The sequence below is a fragment of the Sebastes fasciatus genome, chromosome 4 (genome assembly GCF_043250625.1).
Source record: "Sebastes fasciatus isolate fSebFas1 chromosome 4, fSebFas1.pri, whole genome shotgun sequence".
Lineage (NCBI taxonomy): Eukaryota > Metazoa > Chordata > Actinopteri > Perciformes > Sebastidae > Sebastes > Sebastes fasciatus.
This window is the reverse complement of record NC_133798.1, coordinates 21183490-21197375: the sequence shown is the minus strand read 5'-3', so window position 1 is coordinate 21197375 and position 13886 is coordinate 21183490. Positions and strand designations below refer to the sequence as shown.

Genomic DNA, 13886 nt, shown 5'->3' with positions numbered 1-13886 from the left:
CTGCGTTTCTATTTATTCCTGTCGCCGGCGCTGAAAGCATTGCAACGGATGAGGAACGGCAGATTTGCGAAGGTTGCAATGAGGAGTTATCTATATGTTACCTCCTCATTTCACAACAAAAACCTAAATAAGGAGGCAGCTGGCTGGAGGGAGATCATCTGAAAGTTTCCTACTTGCTGTTGGCTATACTGTATGTCTGTTCCAGTAAATATCACAATATAAAATATGCTTTTTCTGTTTAAGAGTAGGCTACAAACCTAGAAAGATAGCAAGTGTCACCCATCTTTTAAATGCTTACATCTCCAGTCTGATCTTGAGCGAATGACTTAACATAAAGTGCATATCTTTATATATTTTTATCTTTATATATATTATTAGTTCTGTGTTGTTATAAAAATATAGATAATATTTAAATCCCTACATGCATTTTTGGCTACGGCCACCAGGGGGTTCAGCGAGCCACCAGGGGATTCAGCGAGCCACCAGGGGATTCAGCGAGCCCCCTGAACCAACGGAAACTGCACCTGTGATCCAGACTCTTGGTTAGAGCTCTGACCACAGCCGCTGTTGGTCAACACATTGTGTAATAGCACTGTTGTGTTGGCCGGCCTCCATGATCCTGATCTCTCCATCCTCGCCTGACATTTCAGACACTAGCAGCCTGCCACCGGGAGTCTGCTAGCTGATATACAAACACACACGCACTTGTACACGAAGGGGAAAAAAGAGGAACAAAAAGAGGAGGATGAGAGCCCTTCATCGCTCCTCTGTGTCCTCCACTTCATCTCCAAGCCCTGAAATCACAGAGCGGACGTCTCCTCTCCCCAACTGCTGCTCACCCTCTCAGATACTCCTCCCTTAATTTTCACCAGTACTATAATCATCATCAAAACTGTCATCATTATTATTGTTATTACATTTTCAAAAAAGTGCAGATAGAACTTCCCTGTGCCCTCGTTCAGGAAGGCAGGGCAGTAAAGGAGGACGGGGGAAACGATGGCAGTAAGAAGAGCAACAAGAGCGCAAGATGAGAAAGAGAAAAGAGAAGAAGATTTCTGCCGAGCCTGAATTGTGTTGCTCCCGTGAACACACACACTCACACATACAACAACAGGCACACGTTAACCATACAGTCGGAGGAGATCGACCCCCTATCGGCACAAGACAACGGCACAGGGCAGCACAAAGGATTCATAGCATCAATAAACAGACAGAAGAGTGCACACGCGACCGGATGCATGTGCACAAACAGCGCAAACTTTTTGCTTCTGTTTTCGTCTTAAAATTGGAAAGTTTTAAATTGGTTTCCTCAGTTGGTGATGCTGTGAAAAATGACATCATCGTATCACAGGGGGATTTTTTTTTTTTTTTTTCATCTTCTTTTTTCTCTCTCCATGTCAGGGCTTTTTGTCTGGAAAAATCAGGAGCGATCCATTTCACAAGTTTATTGTGTTCCCGCTTTCCCAGCTTCGGAAAGTTATTTTCTTTTTAATCTCTATTTTTGTTGGAGCTACAGCACAGCACCCACAGCACACAGACGACAAGGGTGGGGGGCAGGGTTGGGGGTCCAGAAAGGGTTGGTTACACTAATATTGTGCCAGAGGAAGAGAAAGAGGGAACAATAAGGGGGAAAAAAGAGATAAGAGAGGAAAAAAGAGGAGGGAGAAAAGAGACAGCGGTATCAACAATTTCATCTAGAGTTCAGCTGGTTTCATCACAAACCGAGTATTGATTGCTTTCCACAACTTCAGCTGAACATTAAACCACTTTTGAGTAAAAGGAGGGTGGACTGAAATGGGGAGAGGATATTGTACACTTGAAACAGATGACAAGGCGACAAATGAAGAGACAGGAGAGATGTGAAACAGCAGACAGGCTATGGAAAACACACCGTATATTAGTCATGTGTATAGGGGGAGTTCTGCCAATCTATCTTTCTAATATATTCATATATATATATATATATATGTACATATTGTACATACTGTATAGTATTGTGTACCTGGAATAGTCATACAATAGGATTATATGAGACTAGATCGTTAAGATTCTCTGTGATCCCACGGGACTGGCACCTTAAATGGGTCGGGGGGGGCTGCAGTGCAGTTCAGAACCAAAGGGGTCGACAAAGAAACTGAACATCGGACCTCCACAGGCAAAGTGCATAAGGACAGACAGACATACAGACAGTCAGAAACAGGGGGACCATCGGCAAAGTGGCGAGACACTGAAAACTAAGACACGGCCGTATGAAGGGGAGGGAACAGAAGAAGTGAGAAGAGTCGGAGAGGAATAGAGATCTTGAAAAAAAAATAAATAAGAGTTTAAAGGTTTAAGAGAGCAGATGGCTAATTGTACCCGTGTTTCGCAGCCTGGCAGCAAGTCAGTCTTGTGCATAAGGACGGGAGGAGGGAGGGAGGGAAGGAGGGAAGGGGGGAGTAGGAGACGGGAAGGGGCCACGGAGGGAGCTGGGCGGTGCGATCAGGCCTTGAGAGCGTGCCACTGGGCGACGTTAGTACGCGGCCGAGCGAGCATGTCTTTCCAATGCTTCACCTCCCCTGGTCCACTCTTCCACGATAGGTAGATCTGAGAGAGGGGAGGAAGAGGAAGAGAAGGCATGATAATGTAGACTTGTAAAATAATCTATAACCCTTTTCAGATCTGGAGTACGTAACATTTCTGGCTTCATCTCTCTGTTAAAGTAATGGCCATTACGTTAATGTTCGCACTTTATTCAGACATGACAGCACCTTTTTTAGAAAGAGCCACGATGTCAGTGCGATATTTGGCATCTGGTACGCGAGAGGGAGCAACGGCGCTGCCGGAGAGCAGCGATGAGTTGAGAAGTAATGAAATGAAGGAAGAAGAGCGGTCTCACTTCTCTCACAGTCTGCATCACTTATGGATTTTAAAACATATTTTGCTGTTGAGACGTTAATCAATGAAGCCTATTTCTTGGATGTAACTCCCTGGAGTCTCCGCTGGTTGCCTGGCAACTGCTAGAGCCAGACCAGAGCCTGGCTAACCGTTTCCCCTGCTTTCAGACTTTGTGCTAAGCTAAGCTAACCGTCTGCTGGCTGTAGCCTTATATTTAATTACCAGACATGAGAGTAGTAGCAATCTTTTCATCTAACTCTTTGCTAGAAAGTGAAAACATTTATTTCCTAAAATGTCAAACTATTGCTTTCAAATAGAGGAAATGGAAATAGCACCATGACAACATTAATACAGTTTTGCTAATTAGGAAATGTTGTGACTGCTGACCAGATAATCAAACTTTGGAGCTAATGTTGCTCCTGGACCGTTTCTCCTCATTGATTTGTTCGTCCACTGCTTGTGAAAAATGTACAATTCAGTAATTAATTACTGTATTGTTTTCCTTACTGTGGTTGCCATGGTCACAGGGACCAAGACCAACATTTTTCTGTCACATTTATGTAACCAGGAGCTGAAGGTGCTCATATGTTGCAACCAAAGGCAACGACACACAACACTGCGAAGCGTTACCTTGCCGATAACGTCGTTGCGGCTGAGCCTGTCCTTGTCCATGACGGTGATGATGATGGTGGTCTCCCTCAGCACATGGGCGGGCACGTCGAAGGGGAATGACTCGTTGAAGATGGGGTTCAGACAGCGCTTCATCGTCACCGTCTTCTTCTTCTCTACGCGCTTGTCCTTTTGCATCAGCCACACCTTCACGTATGGATCTGCGACGTGGAACGTGGAAAACAGCAGTTTACATGAGAGCGAGGATGAAGATGCCCACGGAAGGTGAGTTTTAGAGTCAGGTTTGCAATTACCCTCCTAATTGTTAAAGTCAGGGAAGGCAGCAGGGAAGCAGATACCTAGTTAGAGCTCAAGGTCAACTTGTCCCCTGAGATAGGAAACATACAAATGAGGAAGTATTTATGGAAATAGGGCCTGGGATTTGTACTACCAGTTCTGGAGCATTATCATATTCTGTGATACTAACAGACACTCCTACTACTGCAGTAATTTCACAAAAATATGCCACAGAAAGCGATTCACAGAGAGACTTGATACTTTAAAAACGAGCACCAGACTGAGCTGACACAGATTTGGCTGGAAGGCTGAAGATCCTCATAGATATGCAGAAGGAGAAAGCGAGAGCAGGAAAGGGAGCGATGCTTGATGTAATGTCACCGTGCTGCCGCCGCTAACCCGGCTTAGGAGCCGGACGGCTACCGTCTTCTGCACGGACGGGTCAGCAAATGTTTGAACACGGAGATGGAGCTTCCAATGTCACGAGAAGGGCTTCAGACGTGTGGACGAGGGTTAGGAAGAGAAAAGACTAAACAAACATACCTGAGGTGCCCCCGATATCCATGGCTTTGAGATTGCGCGCTTTGATGATGTTCACAGTGATGGTGTTGGCACTGGGATTATAGCAGAGAGACAGCAGCAGGTCTCCTCGTCTCCCCTGAGGAACACACACACATACACACAAAGGCGTATGAATCAGCCATGTCTAATATCACATTTCATCAGGGAAAATCAAACTCCAGATTACTCACTAGCTCGTTGTGTAATCTTACATCACCGCTCTAACCCCCTTGTGCCAAACACAGATGGTCCAGTGACCAGGCTGGCAGAGCCGAGCCTGTTGCTCACCCTGAAATTACGTCAATCAAGCTCACATGCAGAGAGCACTCAACAAATGGCATCGCACTTTTAATAAAACTGTAATTACGACATCTGAGTGAAAACACTGGATTCGTCATCATCTCTTTTTCCCGCTCTTACACTGCCATCACTGCAGGGCTTGAGCTCCTTCCAGAAGGTCTTTATCTGGCCCAGTTCCACCTTGTTGAGGGGGATTGACACCTCTCCAATGGGGTCGTTCCTGCTGAAGCGGTCGTAGTCCAACACCTGGAGGTATAGAGTGCGCTCTCTCACCTTCTCGTAAGGGAAGCCTAAAACAGAGAAAGTTACAGAGAGTGAAAAACACCTTCTTGACAGTACAGAGAGGGCGTTGTAATGTGCACCCTGCTTACAGGCATGAATTTGGCAAAGGCCAAAGTGCATTTCAAAAACTGCAGGACGAGCCAGCGCTCTCTCAGATGACTGAGAGGGATCATTATACTCCAGTCACAAAGAACTATCTCATTCATTTTTCAAGAGCGCTGGCTATTGTTCTAATTTTGGAGCCTTTTGAACATTATGTTGTGCTGTTTTACCGTTGTGCTGTCATCCAAGCACAATGGTCATAATGAAACAACTTTCAGATCATACAGAGGTGAGACACTTCACTACTCTCGGCGTGGCTGCTACTTAACATCTGCAGCACTCAAGAATATTACTTCTTTTAACAAAACCTGTCTGTAGTTTTTTGAGTTGGAGGTTTAATAAATGCAAAAAAATAATTGCTGTTGTAATTTCACACCCTGTTTGTGAATCTTCACACAACTCCCACAATGCTCTTTCTGTGTTGACTCTTTGTCATTGCCATGAACACTTAATGGAACAATGGTACAGACTTAGGTTTGTGAATGCATTTCAGCAACACTTGAGTCTATTCTTAACCCTAAGAGACCCACATAGACCCGTTTTTGTCTTTTTAAGGGGGGGTACAGTGGGTCTTTTAGGGTGAGATAGCAGGTCAACAGTAGATGTCACATAGAAGTGGTGTACATCATCTGAAGGCTGGGAGCCTGAAGCCTGATATCTTGAGGTCAGAGGTCAAGGGACCCCTTTGAACATCGCCACACCAGTTTTCCCTTGCCAAAATTTTGCCTAAATTCTGAACGTTTGCTATAAGACTGAGCCCCTAATGTTTGTCTGTTAAATATAACTCCAAAGTATAACCAAGGTTAGCTGAGCTTAACATGACTGTAAGCGGGGGGGCAACAGCTAGCCTAGCCCTACATTTTTACACTTCAGTTTTTGTACAAATGCTATCTTAACAAGATACAGCATGTAAATTAGTGAGCTTCAGCTGTTGCTAAGCGAAGCAGTTCCTTGCTTTAAACAGGATTTACAGCTATGCCAAGCCCTAACAATGGCAAACATTCGCCTCAAGCCGGCAAAGCTGACTGAGAAAATGGGCCCTTTATCAATCAGCCTCTTATGATGAGTAATGTGTGAAACTAATGTTATGAACACAAAATGATCTGCCAAAGTTTGAACAGTTTGGTTATTTTACATGAGAGTTTTTCAGTGTTCAACTGTTAATAAATAATGACTAAATATATATATTGTACTTTCATCTGAAGTGTTGCTTATTTAGTCATGAATATTTAATGTTGCAAGGATATGCGTAGGATTTGAAACCAAGTTTTCAAATATGTATTAACAACAATAACATTTGCAACAGCTCTTTGATAAGTAGCTGAGTGGAAACAACACAGACCCTCAAACAGGAAGGTTTCGTTCCAGTGGGGGTTGAGGTTCTTCCTCTTGATCTTCGTCTCCAGCCTGTGCTTTTTGTCGGGCAGCAGGTAGATTTTGACGAAGGGATCGGAGGTACCGGAGAAGTCCTTGGCCGGGAGCTCCTGGCCCCTGAGAACTTTGACGGTGAGGGTCGTGTTTTGGAAGCTGTAGCCTATGCTGAACTGGATCCGGCCCAGCTTCTCACTGATGGGCCCTTCACCGTCATCATCCTCCGAACCTGGAGACAGCTGCGGGGGAAAGGGGCACAAAAAGTCAGTCAAATAAATATAAATGCAACAGCAGCAGCAGCAGCCACTCACATGAAAAGTTCAGTCCAAGGGCGCACACTTTCTCTGACACAAGCACGTGCACACAGACCGTGACAGAGAGAAGCTGTGAGGGGAGGAGATTTCAGAGCTGCATTTCTATCACGGCGTACTCAAGCAGCTGCTCAAAGGCAGAGATTGGTCTGACATTAAGAAGACTGAGAGAGTTTAATTTCCTTTCTAATGTTCTTAAGAGGCAGGAGGTGCTCAGATTGAAGATAGCGGAGCTTTAGACCACCCATTCTCCCTCACAGCCACTCTGACTGCTTTATCACTGCTGTGCACTAAAAGGCCACTATCTGATAGAAGGCGGCGGACAGAGAGAGAGCGAGAGGCAAACAGAAAGAGTAGGAGAGAGACAGAGAGAGAGAGCCTTGCATGAGGGGCACGGAGAGAACCAAAGCCCAGCTCAAGGTTGGCATTCGGCACTAGTGGCTAGGCTTTGTGGTCACTTCTTTTCTCCCTGTGGCTCCACCTTCTGGCTCCGTCTTTCATTTCTTTCTCTCTCTCTGCAACAATAGCACTGATTTGAATGAGGTGTTTGAGGACTTAGAGGGAGACGAGACAACCAGCAGTTTCATAAGACTACTTTGTGCAAGTGCCTCCACTGATACTTTGAAAAAGCCCTTGCAAGCAAACTCTCTCTTGGAGAATTACCTGAAATTGTTGATTTCACTGCTTCAGGTCGGACCTTCAGAGTTTCAAAGTGGAAAAGACTCACTCACTCAGATTTTGTCAATATGGGTTTTAGAAGTGACAGGCAGACCAAGTGTGAAATATTCCAAGCCTAATTTATCAAACAGTGTGAGTCACCTTGAATGGCTTGTCTCGCTTGATTGCCGCGGTAGGAGCTGCCTGTGTGTTCTTTTCCTATTACGGCTCTCTTATTACCACGTGCAGCTTTAAATCAACCTCTCGCATGGAGGATGACTCTGCAACACGAGTACTACCTGCTGACTAAGCGATGCCTTGTGTAGTACATTGTCAGTAGTATGTGGACAGCCACATATTCAGCCCTGTCTCCTAAAATTACGTTCCCATACAACTAAACTGCATTCTCAATTACGTTTTGAAGGAAATGTATTTTGATGCGGATTACGTTTGTCTTTGACGTATCTTGTAAATCCATGAACAGCCGCAGCAAGTGACGTAGTACAACGAGCGACGTGCAGAGCAGGTGACGTAGTATATGGAGCGATACTTAATCACTCGGCAGTAGAGCCATTTTGGCTTCATGCGCCACTGAGTAACTCTCATAGTAATGCTCCCCTACATCGCTGTATCCAGTTCTTTTTATACATCCATTATCCTAACCTTAACCATTCGGGGCTAATGCCTAACTATAACGATCATGCGATAGTTTCACAACTTGGGGGTTACCTTCAAGACATGATGTGGTATGATAACGAGTATAACAAGTAAAAAAAGTCCACTACTGTCGGGTGGATGGGATAACCAATCACAGGACTTTCCTCCAGGAGACTGCTGTTCGTGTCCTGTGTGAAACAGTCATTTTAAGCCAAAGCATGATGTTTTTTTTACTAAACCTAACCCAATAGTTTTGTTGCATAAACCCAACTAAGTAATGTTGTTGCCTTTTTTTGTTTAGCTTTGTTTCAAATTACAATATTAACCACGTGTTTAAAACTGCAACCGTTATCCGAGAAATAATACATTTCCCTCGAAACGTACAGAAACATGCAGTTTAGTTGTATGGGAACACAATTTTGTATTTTGTAGGAGACAGGGTTGCACATATTACACACATATGTGATCACTTATTATTTCATTCCAACACCATGGGCATCAATATAATTCCTCCACTCTTCTGGTTTCAGGCTTTCCAAATTAATTTGGAAACTGATCGGAGGGATTTGCTTCCATTCAGCCACAAGAGCATTCATGATGCCGGGCACTGATTCTGGCTGAGAAGGCCTGGCTCACAGTTAGCGTCCTGATTCATCACCAAAGATGTTGGATGGGGTTGGGCAGGCTAGTCAAGTTTTTCAAACTGGAATTGCCATGTCAAGGTCAGTTTACTCACAAGGAGTACTCAGCCAGTGAAAACAGCTGTATAAAGTCATCTGTGGTTGGCATGGAATTTAAATACACAAGCATTTAGGACGTAGGATGTAGTGTTTTTAGAACTTGAAACATACTCAGGACTGAAAATCAGAACATATTGGCCTTTTCTTCATTTTAATCTGTCTCTTGTGAGTCCGCCATTTTTTTGGAAGTGCAATATTAAATTGCTGGAGAGCCCTTTTAAGATGTCCCTTCATGAATAAGTCTGGCGAAATTCTATATATTTCATACTGTCTAGAAATCCAATGAAAAGCCAAAAACTAACAATGAATTGATCCTGCTAACGGTTGTCTGTGTAGCTAAAGCCTCACATAGCTTATTCCTCTATACCATAGAGCGCCATTGTTATGTTAAAAAAAAAACTATCACTCATAGACTGTATATAAGAAGTAGACGTTGTCACTGTGGCATCACCCATTGGTTTGTGAACTATCGTTTTGAAGCCTTGAATTCAGGTTTTTGACCGTCGCGATTTTGTTTTTTTGCAACCAGAAGTGACACGAGAGGGTGGAGCTAAGTACAACTGAGCGCTGAATAAGACATTTTTAGCTGGCCAAAATAATTAACTTTCATGAACTGAAAATCTACTGTGAAAGGGTTAACGTTCTAAGATGAAAACACGGACAACTCCCAGACCAGACCAACGCTTTGGTAGTGACCTGTCAATCACAAGGTGGCTAAGCCTTAAAGCATACCCTGCTTTATGGTCTATTTGACTCTAAATGGGATCATAATTTACTAAATGAACGTCATGCTGTGTTGAAGAAGACTTGAAACTAGTGATTGAGACCATAAACTCATGTTTACAATGTTTACTGAGGTAATAAATTAGGTGAGAAGTAGGGTCATTTTCTCACCGTTCTATACAATCAGACTTCTTTTTGCAACCAGAGGAGTCGCCTCCTGTTGGCTATAAGGGAGAATGAAAGTTTAAGGCTCTTCTGCATTGACTTCACTTTTCAGAACCAGAGGTTGCCCACTTCTATCAATACACATAAATGAGCCACATCGTTGCACTGGGTGACATGTTCCTTCACTAGAATAAACATGTGCACTTTCATTTATTTTGAGTCAATCCCACATACAAGTGGCGCATATTCATCCTCAGCTAAAAATAGTCCCAAACAAAATCGCTATTTACTCCAATTTGACTCACACTTGCTAAGATCTATATTGCCCAGCTGTTTTAGGAAATAACTTTTTAAATGTTCACGTGTTCAGTAGGAATCAACATGCTTGTGGCTTGATGTCACAGACAGGGTAGGACAGGCTATCATAATGTTTAGTTTTTGGCTTTAAAGGGATAGTTTGGGTATTTTGAAGTGGGGTCGTATGGGGTACTTATCCATAGTAGATGCATTACTTACAGTAGATGACGGTCGGTGCACCCCCAGTTAGGAGAAGCAGACAGGAGCATCGGCACTGGAGCGATGCAATGTGCTGCTGTGGACGGGGCCGGCAGCAAAACGTATTTTAGCCACCTAAAAAAATCAATATCCGTTTAGGTGTAGACTATATTTAGAATATTTCCACCGCTTTATCTTGCCGTCAGACAGCCCTTTCCTTCTCCTTTCCGACAGGGAAATGAACTGAAAGTGGAACTTATCTATACTCTCTCCAAAGCCAGCAGGCTCTGATGACAAAACAGTATAGATAAGTTTCACTTTCAGTTCAGTTCGCTGTCAGAAAATATTCTAAATATAGCACACACTTAAACAGATATACCTTTTTTTGAGTCTTTCTTTTAGGTGGCTAAAACACGTTTTTCTGTTGTTCCCATCCATTACACTGTATTGCTTAGCTCCGGGGCTGGTGCTCCTGTCTTTTTCTTGATGCTGGGGGGCGTGCCGACCGTCATCTACTGTAGGTAATGCACTGACTATGGAAAGGTACCTCATACAACCCCACTTCAAAACACCCAAACTATCCCTTTAATGGGATATGTTGACACCCACCATATCCTCAGCATAAGTTGGCTGAATCTGTGGTGGGATAGAGGCGCTTACCATTACCATGTCTCCAGTGAGCGAGTTGGCCAGGTCAGTTACGGAGGAGTGGCCATCAGCATCAGGGGGTTGGCCCTTAGGGCTGTTAGCTGGCTTGTTGCCCCTGTAGGCAGAAACACAGGTTGATCCGGAGGGAAAGCGGCGAGGACACGTGCTGAGAAGCTAACTCGTCTGCAGAAAGAGAGAATGTCTGAGCACACGGGGAGTCCAACCTCCACCTGTTTGGCACTTGAAAACCCGCCTATCTGAAACGACCAATTGAGTCCAAGTTTGCCTTGGATAGATGTCACTTCAAAGTGGATTGAGCTTTCTCGAGCTATCATGAGCGAAGCCAAATCAAATCTGCCAAAGATTGCACAGATTAAGGGCGGGCGCTAGAACTGAGGACATTTGATGCGGTGAGTTGTGTTTGATGAAACTTGGAATCTGGGATGACTATGCATATGTCCAGTGTGGCAAACATCCATATCTCTAACAAGAAAGTTACCTCCACCAACAAAAAAAAACACATTTTCAGACAGAACACAAAACAGAACCGCTAAATTTAAAATGAAACCAATTCATTATCTCCATAGAGTTCATGATCAACCCTTATTCCCTCTACAGACGTTAACAAGACACACATGTATAATGACATGTATAGCAACATGACGTCACTATATATACAATAGACAGACATGTAGAGGACCAGACGTTTAACAGGACAGATGTTGAACAGTTTTGTGTGTGTTTAAATCTCTCAGTTATATTAAGGATATGCATCAACAACACAAAGTATTAATAAAAACATAAAAGAGAGAACAGAGATCTCCCATGGCACAGCTGGTACTTAGGTGCAAATGTTAACAGATGTTAAGTTGCGTTGCCTCACACGAGGATCGTTGACAACATGACGTTAAAGTGGGACAAACATTCTGGGAGAAAAACCTCTATGTTCATACATCAAGAAAACAAGAAGAATCACACAAAAGAAAATCAGCAGAAGAAGAGAAATTAAAAGAGAATAAATATTATGAGATTAAAGAAAGAATGAAAAAAAGATAGATCGATAGATAGATAGAAGAAGAAAGAGCCAAATGTGAAAGTCCTGGCCAATGTAATGTGACACATTGGACACACAGCACTCCATAGATGACTGGTCAAGGCACATGGAGAGGCTGAACACTGAAACACTGTTAGGCAATAAACAAACAGTAAATAGAGAAGAAAAACAAGAACAGACACACAGAGAAAGAGAAAACAAATGAGCAGAGAGGATGCTGAAGTAGCGGACGCACACACACACACACACACACACACACACACACACACACACACACACACACACACACTGGACAGAAATCATAAAGACTGTAGATAAGATAGAAGGTTCAACAAGGTATGTAAGAAATAGAAAAGAAAGCTGAAAATTATTTATCTGTATTAGAAGAGATAGAAAGTATTAATAGCATGAACAGTGAGGTTACGAAAACCAAAAACCAAAACAGAGAGTGAGATTGTTACAAACACCAGCACATTAGAGAGAAAAACAGCTGCAAGAAAAGATAGGGAATGAAGGAGGGAAAGCCTGGAAACACAAGAGAGGCTTAGTTTGGTCAGTCTGATAAGTATCAAAGAATAAGAGACAAAAATAAAGAGCTATGCACACAGAATATCTCTAACAAGAGACAAAAGGACGGACATGCTAAAGGGAGAGAAAGAGCACAGAGAAGAAAAGAAAAAGACAATAAATACAATTGATCAAAGGAGAGCAAGAACCGTCGTTCTTTACGTGGAGAGCTCAAAATAAACGATAGATGGGATATAGTATGAAAGAGAAATAAGGCGTAGATATACCATACAAAAGTATAATGTCATTGAAAACACAAAAAGGGACGAATAGTAAGAACATAGGAAATGCACATTTAGAGTGTCACAAAAGAGGGCGTTGGTAGAAATGAACTACAAATTATAGAAGTTGACTTTACATCTAACCTGATTTCCCAACCATTAAGCAACACTCTAAAAGTAGTGGACTGGGGACACAGGGGCCAAAGCACAAACTGGCATTGGCTACATGTGCATATATAATATATGCAAGTAGTTGTCACTCAGAGAGTGAAGGCAATGCCTTGGACTGGCAGGAAACAAGGAGCGCATAGAAAGTCTGTCTGTCTGGCCAGCAATCTCTGTCGAGCTTTTCACTGAGAGAATGTACTTTTTTTGTTGCGTTGAGCGCTCTGAACTGCAAATTGGGATGATGTTGAATGCAATAATGTGTACATTTTTGCTGAAGACAAGGACAGAACCGGGGGGGAAACTATACTGACAAATAGACAGACAGAAAAAGCAAGCAAACAAGACAGGCAAACAGACAATCACTTCAACCAGCAAAGGAACCAGAGCGAGACGGGTGGGGGTGGGGGGGAGGAGGGATGTTAACCGTTTCGAGAAGGGATGGGAATATTCATCAATTGGTGTTAGTTGGATTAGTTGCCAAGGGAGGTAATTGCATTTTCAGGGGTCTGTTTATCTTATGCGCAGACTCTTAACTGCAGGCAACGAGCTGGAGAGGCGAGGAAAAGGGCTGGGTAAAACACTAAACCAAGATCTGAGGATCGGCTCAAAGGAGCTCTAAAGCACAGAGAGAGACTTCGGGTTTGAAGTGAAGCAAGGCACCTCCCTCCTCCTCCACCTCCCAACTATCGATGGGGGAGTGAACGTGTTCAATTATTCATTCTGCTTCATGCTTCATTCAGGGGTTCAGTGCATTCTCAGGTAAGAGCTAGTGCAGCTGTGGGAATGGCCTTTCTACCAGCCCTGCTCTGCAACACCTGAGGAGGACCTCTGCTCCAGCGCTGCCTTCAGGCTGTTTAAACAAAACGGCTGGAGCTGCGGATTTGTTGCACAGAACAAGACACTTCCTCCAGATCATACATGAATTGAAAGTGGTTTTATTTAATTTCTAAAAAAAAAGCTATATTAATTGCGGCAGATGGTAACACTACAACTGCTACATCCTGGTGCCAATGCTTTTTCTGTCCGACCCCCTTGGGGGGTTGATATGGAAATTGACGCTCTAAAGCCTGCAGTTGTCTAC

At 43.4% G+C, this 13886-nt stretch overlaps 1 protein-coding gene across 6 annotated transcripts in view; it reads right to left on the bottom strand.

The window, feature by feature from the left end:
• Positions 1 to 358: 358 nt before the first annotated feature.
• syt7a (synaptotagmin VIIa) overlaps positions 359 to 13886 on the bottom strand; it is a 90575-nt gene continuing 77047 nt past the window's right edge. The window contains exons 7-13 of one of the 6 annotated variants that reach the window (XR_012593579.1): positions 10808 to 10910; positions 6371 to 6638; positions 4765 to 4934; positions 4327 to 4441; positions 3508 to 3707; positions 2359 to 2586; positions 363 to 1586 (exon numbers count right to left, since the gene is read on the bottom strand). Coding sequence is in view for 5 of the 6 variants with exons in the window: in XM_074632761.1 (XP_074488862.1) it covers positions 2482 to 2586; positions 3508 to 3707; positions 4327 to 4441; positions 4765 to 4934; positions 6371 to 6638; positions 10808 to 10910 (961 nt within the window). In the remaining variant the exon portion in view is untranslated. Of the gene's footprint in view, positions 2587 to 3507; positions 3708 to 4326; positions 4442 to 4764; positions 4935 to 6370; positions 6639 to 10807; positions 10911 to 13886 lie in introns of all 6 variants that reach the window. The other 5 variants (XM_074632761.1, XM_074632762.1, XM_074632760.1 and 2 more) reach the window with 5 other exon arrangements.